The sequence below is a fragment of the Leuciscus leuciscus genome (assembly GCF_965113295.1).
Source record: "Leuciscus leuciscus genome assembly, chromosome: 17".
Lineage (NCBI taxonomy): Eukaryota > Metazoa > Chordata > Actinopteri > Cypriniformes > Leuciscidae > Leuciscus > Leuciscus leuciscus.
The window spans coordinates 24,024,686-24,048,239 of record NC_138741.1 but is presented as its reverse complement, the minus strand read 5'-3'; the positions used below and the strand labels follow the sequence as shown (position 1 = coordinate 24,048,239).

The 23,554-nt window shown below is 36.9% G+C and overlaps 1 protein-coding gene across 6 annotated transcripts in view; it reads right to left on the bottom strand.

The window, feature by feature from the left end:
• nid2a (nidogen 2a (osteonidogen)) overlaps positions 1 to 21,866 on the bottom strand; it is a 38,590-nt gene extending 16,724 nt beyond the window's left edge. For all 6 annotated transcript variants that reach the window (XM_082142275.1, XM_082142274.1, XM_082142273.1 and 3 more), the window contains exons 1-10: positions 21,572 to 21,866; positions 20,304 to 20,606; positions 15,137 to 15,378; positions 13,978 to 14,462; positions 12,660 to 12,809; positions 10,851 to 11,096; positions 10,235 to 10,435; positions 9,144 to 9,371; positions 3,194 to 3,340; positions 729 to 857 (exon numbers count right to left, since the gene is read on the bottom strand). In XM_082142275.1, coding sequence (XP_081998401.1) covers positions 729 to 857; positions 3,194 to 3,340; positions 9,144 to 9,371; positions 10,235 to 10,435; positions 10,851 to 11,096; positions 12,660 to 12,809; positions 13,978 to 14,462; positions 15,137 to 15,378; positions 20,304 to 20,606; positions 21,572 to 21,775 — 2,335 coding nt within the window. In that variant the 5' untranslated portion in view covers positions 21,776 to 21,866. The remainder of the gene's footprint in view (positions 1 to 728; positions 858 to 3,193; positions 3,341 to 9,143; positions 9,372 to 10,234; positions 10,436 to 10,850; positions 11,097 to 12,659; positions 12,810 to 13,977; positions 14,463 to 15,136; positions 15,379 to 20,303; positions 20,607 to 21,571) is intronic.
• Positions 21,867 to 23,554: the final 1,688 nt, after the last annotated feature.

Here is a 23,554-nt window from a genome sequence, read left to right as displayed (position 1 = left end):
AGTGAAAACAGTAATATTATTACAATTTAAAATAACTATTTTCTATTTTAATATTCTATGCCATCCCTGTGATGGCAAAGCTGAATTTTCAGCATCATAACTCCAGTCTTCAGTGTCACATGATCCTTCAGAAATCATTCTACTCAAGAAACATTTAAAATTATTATAAATGTTGAAAACCGTTGTGCTGCCTCATGTATTTGTAGACACCGTGCTACATTTCCTTCAGGATTTTTGATGAATAGAAAGTTCAAAAGAACAGCATTTATTTGAATATTTTTTAAGCATTATACTTTTTTTTACTGTCACTTTTAATCAATTTCATGCATTCTTCCAAAATAAAAGTATTCACTTCTTTCAAAAAAGAAAATCTTACTGACCCCAAACTTTGAATTTTTTCTCTCACTTTATAATTTATATTAAATTCAATTAATTTAAGTCCAAACAAGTAATGAGTCAAGAAAAGGTCTGTAGTCATTTCTTCTTGTTCATTTGTAAGGTCAAGTCAAGTGCATTGCAATGTAGTTGTGGTGATTTAATTTTAATTTTATATATATATATATTTAAACTCCTAATTGAATGACAATACCATTTTTTTATTCAAAGACCCGCAATTCCACTAACACATCAGGTATACAATGGTCTTTGAATGATACATAATAATATCTAATGTGGTTGGAAGAGTTTTGTTAAATCAAGCTAAGGAAAAAAAATAAATAAATTCTTACCCTGACATGTGCGGCCATCATATCCAAACTGAAATCCGCTCTCACACTGACAGCGATGGCTTCCGGGCAGGTTCACACAGTGAGAGTGAGCACCACATGAGCTCAGACCTTCTGCACACTCATCCACATCTACAGGGAGAAAGAAACTGCTCAATTGCAAGCCATAATGCCCTCGTTTGACCCAACCAGACAACAGGATTCATTTTCTTGGAAGATAGGTGTCTAGAAAGCTGTGAGAGATGCCTTGGTGTGAACATGTCAGTGAGGTGCTGGAGAGATAAATCATGCCCTGAGATCCTGACGTTTGTGATGACAGAGAAAGATAGAAGGGGATCTCGTCCCGTCGGAGTGTGTGGGAACAGGCCTGAGGCTCTGGGTGGGTTTAGAGCTGGTCAGCAGGAGACCTGGTTTTGATCACTGCTAATTACAGGGAGGGTAAGGAACCCACGGTCCCCCTCTCTCTCTCTATCTCTTGATTTTTCTCTGCTCTCTTTCTTTGACCCCCTTATTATCTACTCTAGAGTGAAGAGTTCAGACAGGTGATAAAATGTTCCTCTAATAGGAACACGATGCCTGATAAACACACCCATACACACTCACGCACACATAATCAAGCGCAGACAGTGCCTTCGGAGTAACACTGGGAAATCTGATTCATTCTGGTGAATCAGTTCATTCGGATGGTTTGTTCCAAAGAACCAGTTCTAGAAGAAATGAGTCAGTGAATCAAATTATGTGAATGAGGTTGTCAGATCATTTTTAAAAACAAAATTAATACATTTCTAAAGACAATAGTGTTAATAATTATTACACAATATTTCTTTCCAACAGTTTTACTCTTTAAAAAAATGATCCCTTATGAGGTGTACACATGTACACTGATTTAGAGTGACAAAACAGCAATATATATATACAATATATATACAAATTCACTTTTGTTGCAGTGTTTCATGGGCGTGTCCAGCGATGTGAAGTTTAACTTTATGCAAATGAGCTTTATGGACATGATGTATGGACCATTTCATTTTTAGAAACTGTCAGCGTAAACAAAATTATGCATGGACAGGTTATTTTTTTTAATCATATATTTTGTGATATTATGCAATATGCACTGCAGCAGTTTATATATTCCATAACACTTTCCCACCCGGAATGTTAGTTTAAGTGCAAGAAAGATTATTCATTGTTTAGTCTCTTCAGATGGTTTGTTCCAAAGAGCCAGTTCTAAAAGAAATGATTCTCTAAATAAATAAAATAAAATAAAATAGAAATACCTAAAAGCATTTATCACTGCATTTCTGATTAGAAAATATAGGTTGCGTCAGGTAATTCTCCACAACAAAATACACAACATTGTTGCCAATATTAATATTAATGAATAATGATATATTTAATGATATTAAAATGATTTATTCCACAATATTCTTTTCAACTGAACAAAATCACCCCTTATGGTATGTTCACATACAGTAATTAGTCATTACATTTCAATAAGAATATGTTCTTTCTTTTTTTTTTTTGCACTGCTTTATGGGTGTGAAACAGCTGAGAAAAGTTTAACTTTATTCAAACAAGCATTATAAAAATATGCATAAACAATTTCTTTTTAGAAACTGTCAATGTCATTTTGAAACATTTTATTTGTGATATTATTCAATATGTACTGCTGTAGTTTGTCCAATTATAATGACATCTTTTTTTTCCCCACTAGCAATACATCTCAGTTGCGCAGCCCAACCTCTCTTTTGCTTTGTGAATCAGTTCAACAACCAAATCATTGAATCAGAGTCAATTTGAATTAATTTGTCTCAATATCAAATATCATCTAGAATAGGGGTTCGCAAGGAACAAAATGCACATCTGTGTGATTACATTGGGCGTTTTCGGAAGGGGAGGTGCGATTTGCTCTCACCCCTCTTCAAACGAGGAAATATTAGGTGGTCTCAGCCCCCCCAACTAGCTTGAAGCTGAGGATGTGGCCTCTGCATGTGCAGCTCAAACAGAAATGCCACAGCAATGTGCCTTTGCTTACAAATCTTCCCCAGACTCACCGCAACCCCACAGATCTCCCACATTCCACCTAAAGAGTGTTTAGTCTTTCTGTTGTTTGACTTGGTAACAGTGGGAGGAAGAAGATGAGAGAGGAACGGGGGGGGAAAGACCCCAGGCACGTTCATGATTCAGTGAGGGTTTCCTCTACTTTGCGTCTGACTCATCGGATAGGAAACGTCTGGTCGTGCTAATGTACTACAGTGGTGACGACCCCACTTCTGGACGACATGTAGTGTTGATGTTACGCAGATGCATTGCTCTAATGAAGGAAGAGGAAGGTTTTGGGTAATTCTCGAAGTATTCCAGACCCTCGACTTATTAAACAGAGTGTCAAGGGCCTGGAATTGAATTTACGGCTCAAACGTGTGTGTTTGCACAAGGCGGTGGAGATTTCTCCATATAACTTCTCTTACCATAACAGTTGCGCCCGTCTCCACTGTAACCTGTGGCGCACTGGCACGAGAACAGCTGTCCCTCGCCCGGCATGCACTGTGCAGTTGTGTCGCAGTCATGATTTCCGGAGTAACAGGGGTTCACATTTTCTGGCTCGGGTTCTCCAGCTGAGAAAAGATGTGAAGGCAACAAAACTATAAATAGGAACACAACAAACTGAGCTAATATCACAACAAATAACTTATGTAATGTCAATGGATAACAACTGAATCAGTCCCGTTGGAAACTTAGCAAAGGGAAACACTTCTATAAAAGGGGGTCAAAAGAGGTCAATAGTTAAGGCTCTTTCACACCAAAGACAATAACTATAAATATAGCTTTAAAGACCCTCCTGTGGTGAAAATCAGGTTTTTAATGTTGTTTATGTGGTGATTTTAATATGCTTTAAGACAAACCATGTGCAAATTCATAAGTCAGCACCATTGCTGAATATTTTCTCCTTAAAACTGCAGTGAACCAAAGACTAAAATCTCTAATCTCTAAAATCGCCTGTGTTTCTTCCATAACAAACTACCTTGTAACCAATCACGACAACGTGCCGGTGGGCTTTAGCATATCATTAACTATGCTGCGAAGCAGGGGAGTCTCAAGAGAACTGCAGGGCACACTTTATTGCGCACACAACATTATTGTCTATTGGTGCGTATTTCTCCCAAATTTTTTCTCCAGTGACATTTCAGAAAATTCTTCAATCAAGACTTTTAGGCATTGATACAACTCAAAGCATTACAAAATATGATTCAAAGTAAAGCAAAAACAAACAAACAAACAATAACGAGAAAATTTCCATCCATATATAAATCTCACCCCTTTCTTACAATCGACTGCAAACTCAGATTCATTTCTGCCTCCTTCCACCGACTTATTTCTTTTTCAATAATTTGTTACACTCAGATGTACATCACAATATGGAAGAAAAGATCTGTTGCTATTTGTGATTCATCGCTACTTTTAATTTCATGGCTTTGTTCACACTTAGACAAATGACCTCTAAACTGGAAGATGTCAATGTTGTGGTATGGTCTGTCCTATTTACATAGTTTCAGAACTATTATCAAAAACCGCTAAGTTGATTTCGTCACTGGTATGAACGCCTCACATGACTTTTCTTCTTCGCAACACAAAATAACATCTTTTGAAGAACATTTGGGTCCAAACAACATTGTAACCCGTTGACTTTCACTGTATGGATAAAAAAAATCATTTCTTTTGTGTTCCGCAGAATAAAGAAAGTCATACAGGTTTGCAAAAATATGATGGCGAGAAATTTAGGAAATTTGTGTGTGAACTATCCCCTAAATTTACCAGAAAGTATGTTTAAAGGCGCCTTTTAAAAAAGAAAATAGTGCCAAACATGACTATGGCAAGGAAAAAAGTCCATATAAAGAACTGTATGTCATAAAACACTCAAATGGAGATTTCTGAAATGAATTTTTACTCCCAGAACCCCACTGGGTAGCTCTATATTAAGCTTTTTTTGCGCCCGTTTATAATATTGATTGATTATACTGCTGTTTGTTCAAGATACCAAACTAATTCATTGTGATGGGGAACACGGACTGGAAATGTGACTCACAGATGCATGGCATGAGTCACTGCAGATGTATTAAAACCTCCAGCCAAAGTCAGCATCCTGAGAGGAGGTTTCTTAAAAAAATAAGTAAATAAGAATTACTGATGGAGCTTTGCTATTACAGCCATCACTGCTAGGGCTGGGCGATATGGCCAAAAAATAATATCTTGGTATTTTTTGGTTAAATGGCGATATGTACGGTGCTTTCTACGTTTTTCTATTTGGATAAAGAAAATCTGTATTTATTTAAAAAAATGTCCTTTCACATCCTGCCCAATGATATCCTACAAACAATGTTGATGTTGAAGGATATGGAAACAAATACAGTGCATGTAATATAGGCTATGCAATATATTATGTGCAAAAAGGTGGTTAAATCACATTACATTCAAGCATTGTAACATTACAATCTAAAAACAAAAATAATGCTTTTGACTAAAGGCTAAACTAAAAATTTAAATTAAAACAAAAGTACTTAAACTTATTATATTAAAAAACAAAAGTACTTAAACTTATTATATTATCCTGCATTTGATGACCCCATTATAATGGTCACTTTCATAAAAATATACTTGTAGGTTTAAAATTCCACATATGGCACAATTATTGTTTCCAACAACAAATATTTTAGCAATATGTATATTTTAGTCAGAATTATTGCGCTACTATTCTATTGTGCTCCGTCTGTTTGGCGCGCATGCGCGCGGCGGCGCTCCATATCGTTTCTAAAAAATATATCGTACTACAAACTCAATATACCGCCCAGCCCTAATCACAGCCATAGGGAATGCTGGGACGTCCGCGCCGGACATGACTTTATTCTTAGTAATGTTATATAACCACAGACCTTGAGTAATGAGAGTCTTTGTGATAAATGTGCATTCACAGGTGTTAACATATGGAGAGGTGTGAACACTTTGCTTCCCGCCAAACCAACACAATTTCAAATGGTCCGTATGTTATTTAAATTTGACCTTGGGGGTCAAAGTACCTGACCTGGAAAACACAACACCTTTAAAAGGGTCTTAAAACACAGGGTGGTTCCCACACCATTACTAAAACTACAAGTGACATTACCAAACCCCTTTAGACCAAGACAACAGGACTTCGTTGTGCTCTTACCCATTCGGCTTACCATGAGGGACCCATTGTTGGGACCCTTGGGCCATGCGGACTACCTTCACCCCCACCCAACGCCTACTCATCACGCATTAAAAACAGCTTGATTTCCTCACCCCAGGCCAGGGACCAATTTGGCCAATTATCAAAGCCAGACAGGAAGACTTTTGTTTGAAGTGAGAGAGAATGAGAAAGACGGTCCCCTTTAAAGTGACTCCACAGGGGAGGGGGAAAAGTGGAGAGAAACTACAGGACAAACGTTGCCAAAGTTGGTCGGGGGGGGTTCTTTTTAACTTTTTGCTAATTAAAGGGACAGGGGCAGACCAGTGAGGCGGAGCGCTGGTTAACACAAGACTTTGAGGAAAACGAAGGGGGTGGATGCACCAGGTGGGAAACTGTTGTCGCAAGTGGGAGAGAAACACTCCTCAAGTAGTTCACACAACTAAACTTATGTTAAGAGTGTGTGATGGGGGCATCTGGAGGACTGAGCTTATGCCAAAAGAAACAGAACCCAATACACAAGCTTAAAGTAATTGACAGACATAAAACACTGACCATCACTTTTCTACACATTCATCTAAACAAACCCAAAACTTGATTTACACAATTAGGACATGTTTCTGGACCAACATCAACCCATACAACCAAAAAAAGTTAGCTAAACCATAAACCAATACTTGCTTTAGTCAAATTAAAAATATGGTTCTACATTTGAAATGTCCAAGGTGAATTAATCTTAAGAAATGTTTGTAAAAATGTATTTCAAATCTATATATAATATTTTATTTCATTTAAGAAAGAGTTTATTAATAATTTATTAAATAATTTTAAATGAATGAACTGTGCCATGGTTAATTATAAATTTGATATCTACAGAATCAGGCTCTTATGGTTGGACAATTTCAAAAAAAAGAAAAAAAAATTTGATGGTGCCAAAATGGAAGAGCCTGTTTTGGTGGTAAAGAAGCATAATTATACTATTAATGTATTTATGGCGATGATATTATTTTGGGGATTCCAGCAGCCCAAACAGTAGAGTAAGGAGCGTTAGAAGTGCCAAGGTCATGAGTTTGATTCCCAGAGAATGCATGAACTGATAAATTGTAGGCCTACACCTTGAATGTAATGTAACTTTCAACAAAAGTGTCTACCAAATGCAAAAATGTAGATAAGAGCTGTATTTGCATGACAAGAGAAAAAGCTTCTAGGGTGTTGCCAAGATGGCCACCGAGTGAACGGACTTCCCTTAAAGGGACCCTGAACAAATTCCACCAGCCCCGGTTGTGGAAAAAAAACGACTGCTTTAAACATCATCAACCACATGAAACTCTAACAGCTGGTCTGAAATGACTTGAGAACTGAGATCCAGCCACATACCTCTTCATGTTCACAGTCAGCAGGACCATAATGACATGTTATACGGTCACACAAGCGTGTGAATCCACCTCAGTCTAATCTAATATGCTTTTAGTCAGATCAGATCTGATTATGTGTCAGCACTGGTCTAATTACTACACGTCAGTCGTGCCGAACAAACTGGACAGACAGTGGCAGCTGTGTTTTCCAGCCTCGGCCCAGAGTCCATGCATGGCTCTCTTGGGTACAGGGATTCCGGGGTGTCCTTCTGTTCCCACAACATCACTCTGCAACTATTCCTCAACCCGCCCCCCGTTAGGGATACTTTGTCAGAGTTAACACAACAATAACAGCAGTATGAAATTTATCACACCCACTATTTAGGTTATATATCAACATCTGGAGGAGACTGTACTCCCCGAACACTAAACACTCTCACAGGGCATGATCTGGCTAAGAAACAATCTTGTAGGTGACCAACCACATCTTATTATTTATTACATAAAATCCTAGGTCCTGTGATTTTAGTTTACACAGTGACAGCAATGATCAATTATGAAAAAACAATTACTGTGTGGCTTTCCAACTAGGGATGCACAAAAAGCAAATTTCTGGACGATATACAATGGCTGATAAATGGACATTAAAATCCTACCCTATGTTGTCTAAAAAAACAAAAACAAAAAAACACTAAATCAAGCATTTTAAATGCTACAAGAGGGAATTTAGGCATTTAGCATTAGATGAGGATAATGGTAATCTAATCTAAATGTAAAAATAGGGGAAATGAGAATGAACAATACACAGTATTGGCCAATATTCAATTTTGACTGATAATTATATATGATATACGATGATATATTGGGAGATCCAACTTGAACAGGGGATTCAAAGCAGTCAAAATGACCAAAACGCACATCCCTATCTCTGATGATACGTTCTTGCATAAATGAGGCTTAGTTCGTGTGTTTATCATCTAATGGTAAGATAACATTCATTATAATGCAATGTTGTATCTTCACGTATGAACTTGCAATCCATAGCAAGCGAAAGGAAGGTCACATCAGGTTTTGCCGATTGAGCAACTCTAAGAAACTGGATCTTATTCGACCCACAGACTAGATACAACACAGCTGGAGATACGCTCATCCGAGCCCCACTTATCATCCTAAAGTCAGCGTCTACAGCATTAGCCAGGAACTACAGGGCCATACAAAGCATAATGTGATAAGCCTTTGTCCCACTAAAACCTCTTTTGGGAACAACACAGCCTTACAAGGTCACAAATCGAGTGGGGTTAAAAAAGAAACCTTTGATTTATTCCTTGAGGGAACTCGCTGGATAAAGGGATTTGTAACAAACTGCAAACGCAAAGCCCAACAAAATGCTACAGGCTCACTTCGCAGACATTGTTCATTTTAAGTGCAGACCTCTCTCTCCAGCCCCTGGGTCTGCTGTCTAATGCCGGGCCGTGGTAGAAAGCAGCAGGTGGTTCGGGGTGGTTATCTTAGACCTCCTATTTTGCATGATGGGAAGGCAGCTGAAAGCAAGCCAGTGTAAGTCCTGTGTGAGAGCCAGACGTCTCAATGCCACATCAGTCAGCATGTTAATAAAGAAACTATGCCAAAAATGAGGGTCGGCCTAAAACGAAGGATGAGGAGGAGGCCATATACAAAGAGACTCAGTTTCTCTTAGATTAGGAAGGTTTTTCTACAGAAAATGAGAAGAAGATACCAAAGCAATCAACTGATAGGCTTTTAACACTTGAAACTGTTAAGCCAGTGTCATTCCAAACCCTGAGTTTAATCAAAATAACGTGATCTTCAGGGTCTTCATACCCTGTGACAGTGCTGGCAGCCTACCTCCGAGAGGGCCGATCTTGTTGGTGATGGCGTATCGAAGGATGCGCTCCTCTTTGACGTACATAACAAATATGCGCTCCATTCTCAGCTCCTGCGTCTCCAGTCCGCTGCGGTGCCCGTGACTGCAGTCCCTGTATGTGATGTTCTGTTTGACCTGGAAAGTGAAGGTCTCCGCTCCATTTTCAGCAGACACGACTGTAAACTCACGCACTGATGATGAGGTAATCACTGAGAAAGATAAAAAAGACAAGAGTTTAGAGAGTTCAATCAAAACTAACTTTAGCTGGACCATAACTTTATTCTAGAGCTGCTGTAAAGCCAAAACAATCTCTGTTACTTTAATTTCCTATTATCACTGTAAAGCTGCTTTGAAACAATCTATATTGTTAAAAGCACTGTATAAATTAAGGTGACTTGACCTGAAAAGAGGAAAGCAATTCACAACAAACTTTGGCTCTTCAATTCTAGACCCAAAATCCCACAGGATTTGATTGTTAAGCATCATCATGTTCAGCAACGTGAGAACTGCTTTTATTTAGGGTGCAAGATCAGACAGAGCTTCCTTTGAAAGGAAATGGAGGAGACAGGAGACGTCACAAGATCTATTTTTTTAGCTAACATTTCCCCCCTTTTGTTTTATACTGAATTTGTGATTTAAAAAAAAAAAAAGTAAATTTTTTAATGGTTTTAAAAGAAGTCTCTTATGCTCACAAAGGATGCATTTATTTTATCAAAAATACAGTAAAACCGTAATATTGTGAAAGATTATTAAAACTTAAAATAATGTTTTATTGTATGTCTTGACTGTCACTTTTGATCAACTGAATGAGAACTTAAAGTATTCATTTACTTTAAAAAAATCTTACCGACCCCAAACTTTTGAGCGGTAGTATACAGTATGTGATTAATTTGATTAATTCATTCATATTGTGTAATTCATTTGATCTATTTAAGTGTATTCCATTGACAGTCCTGGTAAATATAAAACAATATTTTTTAAAGAAAATTCCATCAGGAAAAAGGATCAGAAATTGGATCAAACAAAGGTGGACAGATATATTTACTCCCTAGTTACTCCCTTCAGAACTTACATGAAGGATAATACTGGTAAGTGTCCTTAAATGGCTCCATCTGCACTGTGGCACCAGGAGGGATGAAGGGAACACTGCCTTGTAAATGAGTGTCCACATTGAGGTAGTTCTGGGTATCCAAACCCGTAGCTGTCTGGACGATGCTGAGACGCTGGTTACCGGGATAGAAGGTCACATCGGCACGGCGAGTGAATTCGGCACCTGTGAAACAGAAATGTTCCTTTTCAACATAACTGTTTTAAAGGTCGTTAAAAAGCAGTGTTGTGGCTCACTCATTTTACTACAAACAAATATTAAGTCAAGAAATAAGATCCAGATGGGGGTTGTGACCCTTATAAACGGTGCTTGATGAACATTTGGGTCTTTTTCGAAAAGAAAAAAAACAGGCTTTTTCATGCAAAGTGAAAACATATTATCATACAATGGAGCACCTGACTTAAATTAGGGGAAAGGGTTGTTGTACATGCCTTGGATATCAGACTAGCAAAGCCCTAGTGGGACTCTATTAGTGAGAACAAAACCGCTAAGCCTAAAATCTCACAGCAGGAGGCCATGTGTTTTAACAAACATGCAAACACCATAAAAGAGGTAGAAAATTAGATCATGACGGCCTCACCGGTGATACTGAAGCCATTAAGGCTGTTTGGCAGCTCTAGGGCAAAGAGCCAACCAAACAGACCTCCAATGGGGGCCACGGGCATAAGGGCCCAGCCCACCGGCTCCGGGACCTCACTGATGGCGGTGTACGCTCGCCCATCGCCAACCACGATGTAGGCGTGCAGGTCGATGCTGTCCAGCTGCACTGCTGTGCCACCCACCAGCACGGTCCCTCTGACCTTTCCATTCACACGATGAGGTGCACCTGAGGACAAGGTGAAGACCAAATCATGAAAATTTTAATCTTTTGCAAGTCTATGTGGATTGCTGATTAATTCCCGGAGTCAAGAACTAAATCTGAGAGGTTATAATAAGGATTAAGGAGGCAGAAATGTCATTTTTATGTTTTTATTCGTCATTCTAAATGACCAATCAATACTGAAAGTAATGGTACGTCTAAGTACTCCATAAAAGATTGCATGTGCATGTTGAGAATTATGTGTTGAGTCGTAATTATGACGTCGGATGCGTTCAAGTCACTTTGGTTTGAGCAAGATGGCGATGCACCTTTAAAAAAAAAAAAAAAACTCTACTCCTACAAAATGATGAATAAAGAATGTGCATCAGTGCTTTTGCTTTTTTTATGTTTTTGTTAAATGTATGAATTTATGAATAGAATCATTGTATATTTTGTTGTAATTGTACAATACTATCAAATTTTGTACATGCAACTTATTTTATACAAAAACAATTTTTTTTTTTACAATAACATTATTTATTTCAACAAATTTACCAACAATACAGACACTATTTTCTCACTGACATGCTCCCAACTCAGAAACTTTTTTAAAGTTCTGAGTTTCCCACTTGTACGACTTTGTGCTGGTGTTCAAGTGTGTTCAACTCGTAAACACACACAACATGACTTGAATGCACCATTATCACCACCCTGGTTCCCTAAACAAAAAGCCAATAGGGTTTTTTCCATTGGCTTTTGGATTATTGCCCTCAAAAGCTCTAATTTCTCCAGTTACTCAGCTGTTTCAGACTTGTTTTGGAAGGTTTTCCCTCTCCACCACCTCCCTCACCGGCCACACAAAGCTCCTTCTGTTCACATGCATATCCAACAGCTGAGGAAGCTTTTCCACTGAATATTTTCTCTCAGAAACAAATGTATGTCATTCAGTACAAGCCAGACGTGCCGCTTTGAAACGGGGCTCAAGTTTTCTTTCACACTTAGGCTTGTAGTGGATGTTCACAGGTAGATTACAGTCATACAAGGCCAATGTGATGTCATTGTCTTGAAAAGATCCTGTTACTCAGGCCCCAATGAGAGCCGCAGAATGATTCACTGGGGAATTCCTGTCCAAAAGATTTCCCAAAAGATCAAGTGTTTCCGACATAAAACCTCCCACAAATTTGGCATGGCAGCCACAACTATTACGAAAGAGACTGTGGAATAAGTTGTGGGTATTACCGCAGCCACTTAACACATGTGTTCGTCAATTACAGACAATTAGCACACAAGTGAAGCTGTTAGTAAAAGTTTATGCTAGGAGACGTGGCTAGATTTGACAGGAAACAACTGCATGGAATTTGCATACCCAACCGGCACAACGTGTGTGCCAAATCGAAATTTTATCTACAAATTCCTTTGCATTACAAAAATAGATGTTTTTACCTTTACAAATACTGTGTTGGAAAGAGAAACACTGGTAATCTGTCCCCAGAGGTTTACTGCAAATGTTGTTCATACTTTCAGAACAAGGTCATGTTATGTGTGGCTTTTACAACGGCTCTTTTTACAACATTCCCGCTCCAGTCTTACCGTTTGGCAGGCAGTGACGGCCGTTGCCGTAGAATCCTGAGTTGCAGTGGCAGCAGAAGCCAGTGGAATAGTCGGTGCAGTGTGCGTTCTGACTGCACTGCTGCTGGAAGCGATCGCACGTCTCTTTATTATCAGTTGAGTAATGGATCACTGCAGGAGAGACATGGAAAGACTGCTCATAAATAGGCTAGTAAAGTCGAACTCATCCACTGTTTAAGTCATAAGTCACATTCCTACACAATCTTAAATTCTCTCTGTATTGTTTTGTTAAATAGGGATGCACCGATATGAAGATTTTGGCCGATACCGATAACTCTTTATATTTGAAAGCCGATAACCGATATATTGGCCGATAGATCTAAATCCAAATTTGTATATAATTTTTGAGAGCCTGATTACAAAAACCAAAGTCTCATCATATCCCAAGCACACAATTCTCTTCAAAGTAATTCCAATCATATTTTAAGCAATTCAAGGCCATCACGGCGAACAGTGCATATCTGAAGCGCCTCAGCTGAAGGAAATAATCCATTATTTATCCGCTTTAATATATCGGCCAAATTTTCTTATTGGGCCGATAACGATAACATTACAAATGAACATTTATCGGCCTATACCGATATGGTCACAATACTTGCATCAAATAATCACAATAATCACAATACTTGAATCAAAATAAAGGTGCATTAAAAAAATATTTTGTGATATTTTTTGATAATTGTGATAAAAAACATTTATTTTGTTATTTTATTTTGGAAATTAATTTTGTGTAAAATTGTGTAAGTTTCTGGTGTAAATGTTTATGTAGCTCTTTTGTTAACATTAAATTATAATTTAATTTGCTAAACCAAATTAGAAAAACAAAAATTTCAGGAATTATATAAAATGTATTATAATAAACTTTTTTTTTTTTTTGTCACGGTGGTTGCCAAGGCAAGTTTTTCATGTAATACTTATATTTTGTATTATTTTAGCTTTATTTCAATTACAAAAATACATTTTTAATAGTTTTAGTTAACAACAACAACAACACTTTTAGCTTAACACACAAGACTATCCACGGGACCACAGGTGTGTGTGTGTGTGTGGTTTGTGTGTGTGTGTGTGTGTGTGTGTGTGTGTGAGAGAGAGAGTGTGTGTGAGTGAGACATACATTAGAAAAGAGCAAAAGCTTGTCTGAGATGGTGTACGGCAATTGATGCTAAAGTAGGATTGGTCAGTAACATGTTTAGGGCGGGGCTTAGTGAAGGTTAAATTAGCAAGGGTTCCATCTGTATATATCAGTATTGGTTATGGATCACAATAATTCAACTCTCACCTCCAGAGTCAAAGTTCACTTTCTCCTCAACACTGAACACTTGGACACCAGAGGGGTGAGGTGGGACGTCCTTCACACGGTTGGGGTACACCTGCAGAATTGCGTGCTTCGGAAATGGCCGCTGGGGCTGGGTCACATCCTCCGGGGGGAGATTACGGGGATCCGGATGAGGGAATTCGCCTGGATCTGACACTGAGGGCTGAAGTGGAGATTGACCAAGAGGTGCCTCCTGGTCGAGACGCTCCAGTAGGGAGGAGTCCTGCTCTGGCTTAAGGAACTCTGTTGTGGTGGGATCCTGGAAGTCTGGATCGATGGAGTACTCCTCCTCATCTGAATCTGTGTAGTCTTCATCTGGAAACACAGCGTCCAGGACTGGGGGAGCTTTGGTTAAAACAGCCTCATTCTGAGCAGGAACCACATTCTGGAAGGAATATCTGTTTCCAACGTGGAAAAGCCAAACTCCAGGCTCTCCTATGTTTCCCTTTCTGAGGAGAATTATAATATTAAATTATAATATTATCGTTTTTATCATGGCAATTTATCAAATTAAAAATAATCAGACTAAGATTTTTTTTTTTTATTAATGCTTTTATTGTTCTATATTAATAAAATATAATAAAATAATAATAATAATAAACGGATTTCAAATGATCATTTAATGTTTGTTCTGCTTTACCTGTTTTATAATTTGGGGAGATATACACCGTTCAAAAGTTTGGGGTCTGTATGTTTTTTTTTAAATGAAATTAATCATTTTATTTAGCAAGGATGCATTACATTGATAAAAAATGACTAAAATATTATGCAGAACAACTGTTTTCAACAATGAAATTAATAATAAATATCGACTGGAGTAATAGCATCTGAAAATTCAGCTTTGCCATCACAGGAATAAGTAACATTTTAAACATCAAAATAGATAATAGTTATTTCATAATATTTTACTGTGTTTTTGATTACATAAATGCAGGTGAGCATAAGAGACCTCTTTCAAAAACATAAACAATTATATTACCAACCCAAAACTTTTGAAGAGTAGTGTATAGTGTATAAATGTTATTATTTATGAACACTAACTGATAACAGTTTATTGTATTTTCGAATAACTTTCTGTATTAATTCTAAAAGAAAAAGTTATTTTATTTTATGGTAAGCTTACTGGTAAAGGTTCTTGACGGACTGCTCGTTGGTGGTGACGCTGTAGTAAGGCCCCTCTGTCCGAGAAAAGAAGAAGTAGGACAGCTCTCCTCTGGTAAAGCCCACACGTGCTGGAAGCTCAATTTCCACATTGTAAGATTCTTTGGGCCGTGTCCCAAAAAACTGCAGGCCATCCTCAGGGTATAGAAAGAGCGCATAAGTATCCTTCTCATTGTACGCAAGCACCACTTGGAACGTGTTTATCTAAAAGAAAGAAGAGATGGCCATTACTCAGGGCTCCAGAATTCTTTGCAGCACTTTAGAAGGTAATAAAAAGACTTTCAAAACATATCACCTGTAAATATTCTATTATATACTGTAAATCTATCGAACATGTTTAACTAAAGAACTTCTTTTTCCTTACTTTTGGACAAAGTGATCTCAAAGAGGTTTGCTTTCTGTGTACATCAATTGGTTCTGGAGATCTCAACCATCTAGAACTTCAGCCGTAACCCAAATATGGTGTTTCTAACAGCCTCACTGATTTTACAAGCCAAGTGACCCACCAAATGTGCCCCCCACAAGAACTCCCCACACCAGTACTATATGTTGCCTTCTTTTGGCCCCGTTTACACCTGGTATTAAGATGCGTTTTGGTCAATCGGATCTCAAGTAGATGAGGGAGACAAATTCCAGTTTACACCTGGTATTTTAAATCTCTTTTGTCCACTTTCACTTCTGTCCTGATTTATGTGAGGGGAGGGTCTAGAAGCGGGTAAATGTAAGGTTTTTTTCAGGTCTTTTGATGTAATGGACAAAATAAGCTTGCACAATTTACATATGAACGTGCCCGGAGATGACGGAAAAACATACGGAGAGCAGCAGTTTTCATTTCTGATATGATAGCCTCAAGACTGCGTGTTAGAAATCAGGAATGGTGAGAGAACATTGTGTTTGGTACATTTTTCATCTTCAAACCAAAGTTGGGTCTCCAGCCTACAAAGTTTAAATCCTGTCTAGCTAGCGTGATTCCCAAAATGTTTACGCGTTAGGTCAGTAGGCAGAAAGTAGGCGGTCTTTTGTGGCTGTTTGAACTCATTCAACCACATGTGCGTTTACTCTACGAAAGCAATCTGGTCGAATGCGTTTTCAACTAACTCTGGAAGTGGTCAAAAGTGACTAGCTAGACTAGCTCGAGACGTTTTAGACCCCGTTTACACCTGTATTTACCGTCGTCCACTTGTGATCGATACAAATTTTTTACAAAAAAATCTTTATACCAGGTGTAAAAGGGCCATTGTTGTTTTTCACACCTACTTTTACTGCACTTAACAGACCACTAAAAAAAGTATTGAGAGTCTGTGACTCTTGGCCATGTCAACTGTGGCAGATATGATGAAGAGGATCAGAGGATATTATTTTAGCGTTATCATTTATATACAATTATAGTATTTATTCATATTTTGAATTAGCTTTAATACATTTAGACATTTCTAGTTTTCATTTTATTTGAGATTTTTAAGTTTTAGTCATTTTGTTGTGTTCTTTAGTCATTTTTATTAGTTTTTGTTCGTTAAAATATTTTTATTGTTTCGATTTTATTTAGTCATTTTCGTACTTCATCTTATTTTATTTCAGTTAGTTGACAAGGCAACATTTCCCATTTCTCTCTCGTTTTATTCCAGCTTTAGTTCATGACAGTTTTAATAGTTCAGTGCCCAACTAGCCTCTCAGTTGTGACTGCAACACTTACATGTAAAATCAACATCAAAGGCAGTTTGCAATCCATTTTGCATTCATAATGTAAAATAATTCCAAATGAGCCTTGATATACAAATAAGGATGCTTGGTACAGTTGCTGCATAAATGGAGCGAGTAACATTAGTCACATTTTCATCAAAGATTATGAAAGCGAGCATGTTTCTTCTTCTGAATAACTTGCAGAGATGAGTTGTTCCCAATAAGGTAAGGAATGCGCATTATGAAAATAAACTGGGTCTATTTTTTAAGCAAGCTTTTCTAACAAGACATCCTAATGATATTCAACCCAGATATTAAGATGCCCTTCCCCCTTTCCAGCCTCTCACGTACACACACACACACACACAGAGGTTGTGTGTGAAATTCCTCTCCTCTGTTTAGTAATCCAAGCTGTCCCCGAGTAGAGCTATCACCTCCACGAAACAACCCCCAATTCCAGAGAGACAATGCTGCATCTGGCTTTCAGAGAGCCTCGGGCTGCCTCATTCCCCAGCATGCATCCCTCCTCGATCCCCTCACCCAACCCTGCAGCCTTCAGCTTCAAACTCCTAATTGCAGGACCACACTGCCTCTGAGCAGTGCAGAAACACACCCATAAACAAGATCGTTTAAAGATGTTATGGTGCGAAAAAGATATAAGACCCCCACAATGTAGGGGCTTATGAGCTTGAGATGGTACTACATCAATATTATCAATAATATTACAGTAATCATCATCACCATCATCATAACATCAATACTATCACAGTATTTTTCTTCATTATGTCTTATGTATATAGTGACTATATATAGTCAAGTCACCTTTATTTATATAGCGCTTTTTACAATACAGATTGTTTTAAAGCAGCTATACAGTGATAACAGGAAAATATTGTTTTGTAAAAAAAAGAAAAGAAAGTTGTTTCTGCTGTACAGCAGATTTAGAAGAAAATAGTGTTATAGTCTAGCTTAAGTAAGTTCAGTGATGGTTCATTTTTGTTTTACATTTTTTATTAATTTAGTTAATTTATATATATAGCTCAGTTCAGTTCTCAAATAATGGTGTCAATTCAGGCAGATCAATAATATTGTTGAATATTAAATGTTAAATGTTTAATAATATAGTATATATATATATATAAACACTTAAAATATTTTAATTTGATTTTCTAAAACTTATTTCATTTCTAAATTTAAGGATTTTAATACTTTTTTATTGTTATTTGTTATATTGTATAGCCTACAGTATTTCTTTTTCTTGTCATTATTTGTTTTGTGTATAAAGTCCAACATTTGTGAAGTATCACCTCTATAACCCCGTCTTTCTGCACTGACAGACATCTGGAGGGGGCACAAGACCAGATATAGTGGTTCAAATCCCAAAGGAAAACAAGATATCATCCCGAGATTTCCACCATTTAGTCCCCCTGAGCTTCAGCAAACTGCAGAGAGACCGAGCGGAAGCGTAGTAAATCAAATCAAGGATGTGCTTTCTTCAAACAAGCCCTATGGCCTACAGCTATTCAACTGCAATCAAGTAAAATGTAGTAAGCAAAAATTGCGTAAGATAGTAAACAGTTCTAAAAGCATGCAACCTTTTAGTCCGGAAAGATGACTGCAGTTTGACTTTCCTCCCAGTATCCCTGCAATGGGAGCTATCAATATAGCTTCTACCAAGTGACTGGGCCAAAATACTGGAGTTTGATTGGATGCACTGCATTTAATGTAAAAAAAAAAGTTGAATGTTGAATAACCTATTTATTTTTTAATACTAAATTTGCTTAGTTGCATTTTATTCTTTGCATTTAGCTTTGTTCTTTTTCTGCTGAACAGAACCCAGTGGAACTCTTGGTGATATTTACTCTGAGGATACAAACATGAATATGAACATGGCCTTGTGCAACCTCAACAAGAGAAGAAATGCTGCTTCCGGAACCAATGAATAACAAATGCTAATATTTGATGAGCAGAGCAGCTGTTTCTGCTCAGCAGTCTGGACAAGAGAGCCAAACATGCACTGGACTCTAGTGACTAGAGGCTTGAAGAAGGACCCGCTCATTAATGCCCATTAGAGTAAAACACTGAAAACACTCAGAATTCAGTTCCACTTCAGCTCTGCAATCACTTCACTTACACATCAGAAGATTGACCGACAACTGTTACATTGCTAAATGGAAATATGGTCTGAATGTGAGGGATACATTTAGGATATGACCAGTCTACTGAGAAATTCACCTATAAATATTATAAAACTGGATTTTGTGCCTGTAAATGTGGTTCAGCAGATACATTACTGTGTAAAAGTTTGGTGTTGGTAGGATTTTATGTTTTTTCTCCTATGCTCACGGCGGCATTTATTTGATCAAAATTACAGTAAAAGAATAATATTGTGAAACGTTATTACAATAAAAAACTTTTTGCTATTTTAATATATTTTAAAATATAATTTATTAATGTGATGCAAAAGCTGAATTTTCAGCATCATTACTCCAGTCTTCAGTGTCACATGATCCTTCAGAAATAATGCTGATAATGATGATTTGATGCTCAAGAAAAAAAAAGTAAAAACCATGATTTTGTCAGGATTCTTTGATGCATAGAAAGTTCAAAAGAACTTTCGTAACTTTATAGGCTACGTATTTTTTGCTGTCACTTTTGATCAATTTAATGTGTCCTTGCTGAATAAAAGTATTAATTTCTTTAAAAAAACAAAACTTTAATGCTAGTGTACACTTGATTTACTTAAAATGGATCACAGAGCTGTTTTAATGGACATTTGGGAAAACCAATGCTAAATGCAAATAATAAATACAACTTACCATTTTGTGTTAAGTTGGCATAGCCAAAAAAAAAAAAAAAAAAAAAAAAAAAAGTTTTATTAGTAGAAAAATAAATCAATTTTATTATATTAATAAATATTACAAGATTTTACTATGTAACTATTTTATTAAGTTAATAGATTATTAAATTTATACTTTCAATGTGTGATTTTAACTGCATTTTTGTCTGCTTTTGTACAATCAACTATCCTGGTACTCTGCTTGATGTCTGATGTAAAATTTGACCCTAGAAGCAAAGCCAGCTGGGAACCACTGCAAACTTAATTAGATTCAATAAGCCCGTCAGGCCCCCTGAGAAACACTGTGGCTCTGATAATCTAAAACCTTCCAAGTCATTACTCAGCATTTCTGTGGTATGCGAGGTGTTGATAAAACCTAATCACTGAAGTGACGGGGACAATTAGGAGAAATTCAATCCCACCAATTGTTCCAGTGAATTGCAGGTAAAATGAAAGGCTGAAGGGCTCTGGGATAGATTAGCGGGTTCTGGGAGACGCTATTGTGTGCGCAGCCCCCCCTCTAGGCCTGAGATTAGGACAGATGACCAGCTTTGATAACCTCTGCCTAAAAGGAGCTCAGGTAAAGCACCACTTTAAGCAGTTCTCTTACCCGATTGGATGGGCCGGAGCTGCGGGTGACCTCCTCATAAGCTGACACGTTCTCCCAGGTGGCGATGAAGGCATGGGTAGGGGTGAACGTGGCATCTGGAAAGCCTCTCCTGACATCCGCTTCCGCCCGCTTCAGCACGGTAGGAGACTCCGTCTGCCGGTAGAAGATGGATCCTTTTCCTTTGCTGGTGTCAATGTCAGCCAGGAAGGGGGCGATGACAGGGAAGTCGGTGGGGAAGCCGTCATCCACGTACTGCTTCTCCATGGGAAGATCCTGAGTTGAGATGATTCCATTGGTGGCCACCTGGAACGAGACATTTAAAGACACAAAACAAAATGAAAACTGTCCATGATGATCTTAATCTGGGGTCATGTTCTTATTTTTTTGAGAGTAAAATCATACAGTGATATGGTCATTTGTGACCACTTTGGATTTAAATTAAAAAAAGCTTAACATTTTAAAATAAAATTAAAATTGTAAAAAAATTGTTAGTTTATTTGGTAACACTTTATTTTACAGTGTCCGTGTTACATATGTTACATGTACTTACCATAGATATAACAGCAAATTATGCATAATTACAAGTAGCCTGACTAACCCTAAACCAAACCTTAATATTACTCAGTACTTAAATATATAATTACACTGTAACAATGACACCTTAAAATAAAGTGTAACCCTTTATTTTAAGGTGACATAGTTACATTGTAATTACTCAAGTAAGTACTGAGTAATAATAATTAACTACATGTACTTACTATAGAGTTACGGTTAGGGTTTGGTTTAGGGTTAGTTACTTGTAATCATGCATAATTTGCTGTTATTACTATAGTAAGTACATGTAGTAACATGTAACTATGTCACCTTAAAATAAAGTGTTACCAAAGCTTTTAAAAGCATTTAAATTCTAAAAACTATTTTTTTTTTTAAACCGAGAAGAAATTACAAACATTATTGTGATAAGTACAGACAGAAATAAAAATGTCATATAACATAATAATGATATTGTTTTACAGTCTACAGGGACATGCTCATCTCAAAATAACAACACATCTTTTTTAATATTACAGCATAATCATTATTATTATTATTAGATTTTTGGAAATCTTAGACTTTGCTTAAAGTCTTTATACATACAACTTGATCTATCTACAAAGCCTGATCTATTAATATGTATTATATACTTGTTACAGTACGAGATACGCTAATTCTTTAGGCAAGACAACAACAACAACAACAACACATTATCAGACGCTTGATGTACTCACATATAAGATAGTGAAGGACGCCTCATAGAAGTACATGGGTTTGGTTAGCGTGATCACTTCAGACGTCTCATCGTCCCCCTCTTGCAGAGTTACATCGCCGTAAAACATCCCATATGGATAGATGTCATGTCTGTGGATAGCTGTGACATGGTGAACTGTCCAGAAAAGTTGTAAAAAGAACAGCGTTGTTTTGCCCCACGTCATTTTACAGAACAGCTAGTACACATGCAGCTTAGTATACATGCGGCACACTCAGATTGAATGAGTTTGAGTGCGCGCTGATGATGTTGGGCATGAAGGTGGGAAGTTTGGGATCCAGAACTCCACGGGACGGGAGGGTTTGTGGGAGGTCACGCGGACGTTGATTGGCTAACGGGTGACACTCGGGACACCGTCTGCATTTCATTACATTTACAAGAAAAGAGACTGGGGGGGAAAGGCGAAATTTATTTTAAAAAAACAGTTTTTAAATGTATGGTCTTCTTAAATAATTATTTATATTATATTATAAAATATATATTAATTAAAATGTTATAATATTAGTATTAAAAAATGACAAATAACTATCTCTAAATTTTAATGCATTATATCACTTTTTAATTTTATAGTGAAATTATATAATAATATATTTTATTCTGTTAAATATCCAGCTTTTTCAGCTTTTTCATAATCCCTCATGTTTTTTTCCCCCTCTTTTACCCTATGCGTTTACCTGACAGTTTAATAATAATTGCATTAAGACTGCTTTAATCCAATTATTCAATCTGAAAGAGTCTTTAATCAACTTAAGGAGTGTAAATATCAATAACAAATGGATGAGTGTCACTAATCTAATCACTGAGGCTCATCAAAGACTGCAGTAATATGACAGTGACGTTCTGTTGCTATCATGTTTGTATTCGTATTGTGAATATTACACAATACATATTTTCTGCCATTTCTGTATATTGCACATATTGTTTGAATTATGTATTATGTGTGACAACAGGGCTTTATTTGTATTTCATATTTTCTTGTATTGTGCTTGTGCTGATCATTCACCTTGAGAACTGATCATGTCTTCTTTGTTTTTGATGCCATCTAGTGGCCATTGCTATCATCAAAGCTGGAAATGGGACAAAAAATAAGAAATAATGTGAAAATAACTTTGGCATGACTATGGCACAAACCATAAGGTCTTAGAACAAGATCATGTTTTTGACTTGTGCCGTGGCTTGACCTTTTCTCTTGTCTTATAAAAACTTTGTCTGTAAACAAAATGTGTTTACAATGCATGAAAATGAAATGTAACTGAGTGAATTCTTGCTCCTTAGAGAAATGATCACTCATTGGTAACATGGACTGTAGAGCAGCACAGGTCAGAGTTTTGTAAGTCACAACAAAGTTAAATTAAACCATGCAATGTTGATTCATGCTCTTATATTTGTTTTATCTGTATCTTCAAACCAATAAAAAGGTTTACAAGGACACAAACTTGATTATCTATTAATAGATGTTTAGTGTCCAACAGGGCAAAAGGCCCCTCAGGGTGAAAGGCCACAGCATTTTCCCAAACTTGTTTGTTACTAAATACTGAGAACCCGTCCTGTTCCACGTGTCATTGCAAGAACTGACAAAAGATTTGAGGTCAAATTTTAATTTGATTTGATACACTGCCAGGATGATGATTCTTTGATGAACAGAAAGTTCAAAAGAACAGCATCTATTTGAAATGAAAATCTTAAGTAACATTATAAATGTCTTTACTTTTCACTTTTGATAAATTCAATTCATCCTTGCTGAAAAAAAAAAAAAAAAAAAAACATTTGAAAGGTTGAGATATGGATTTTTTTTTAATATTACAGATTTATGTAGATCATAAAAAATCATAAAACATTCACATTTAATGTCTACAACTGTCGAATACATGAAAGTTAAATAAATTAAATTATATTCTCGTTTATTTTAGTAGCCTACCATAAAAATAGCCTTACCTTATTTAGC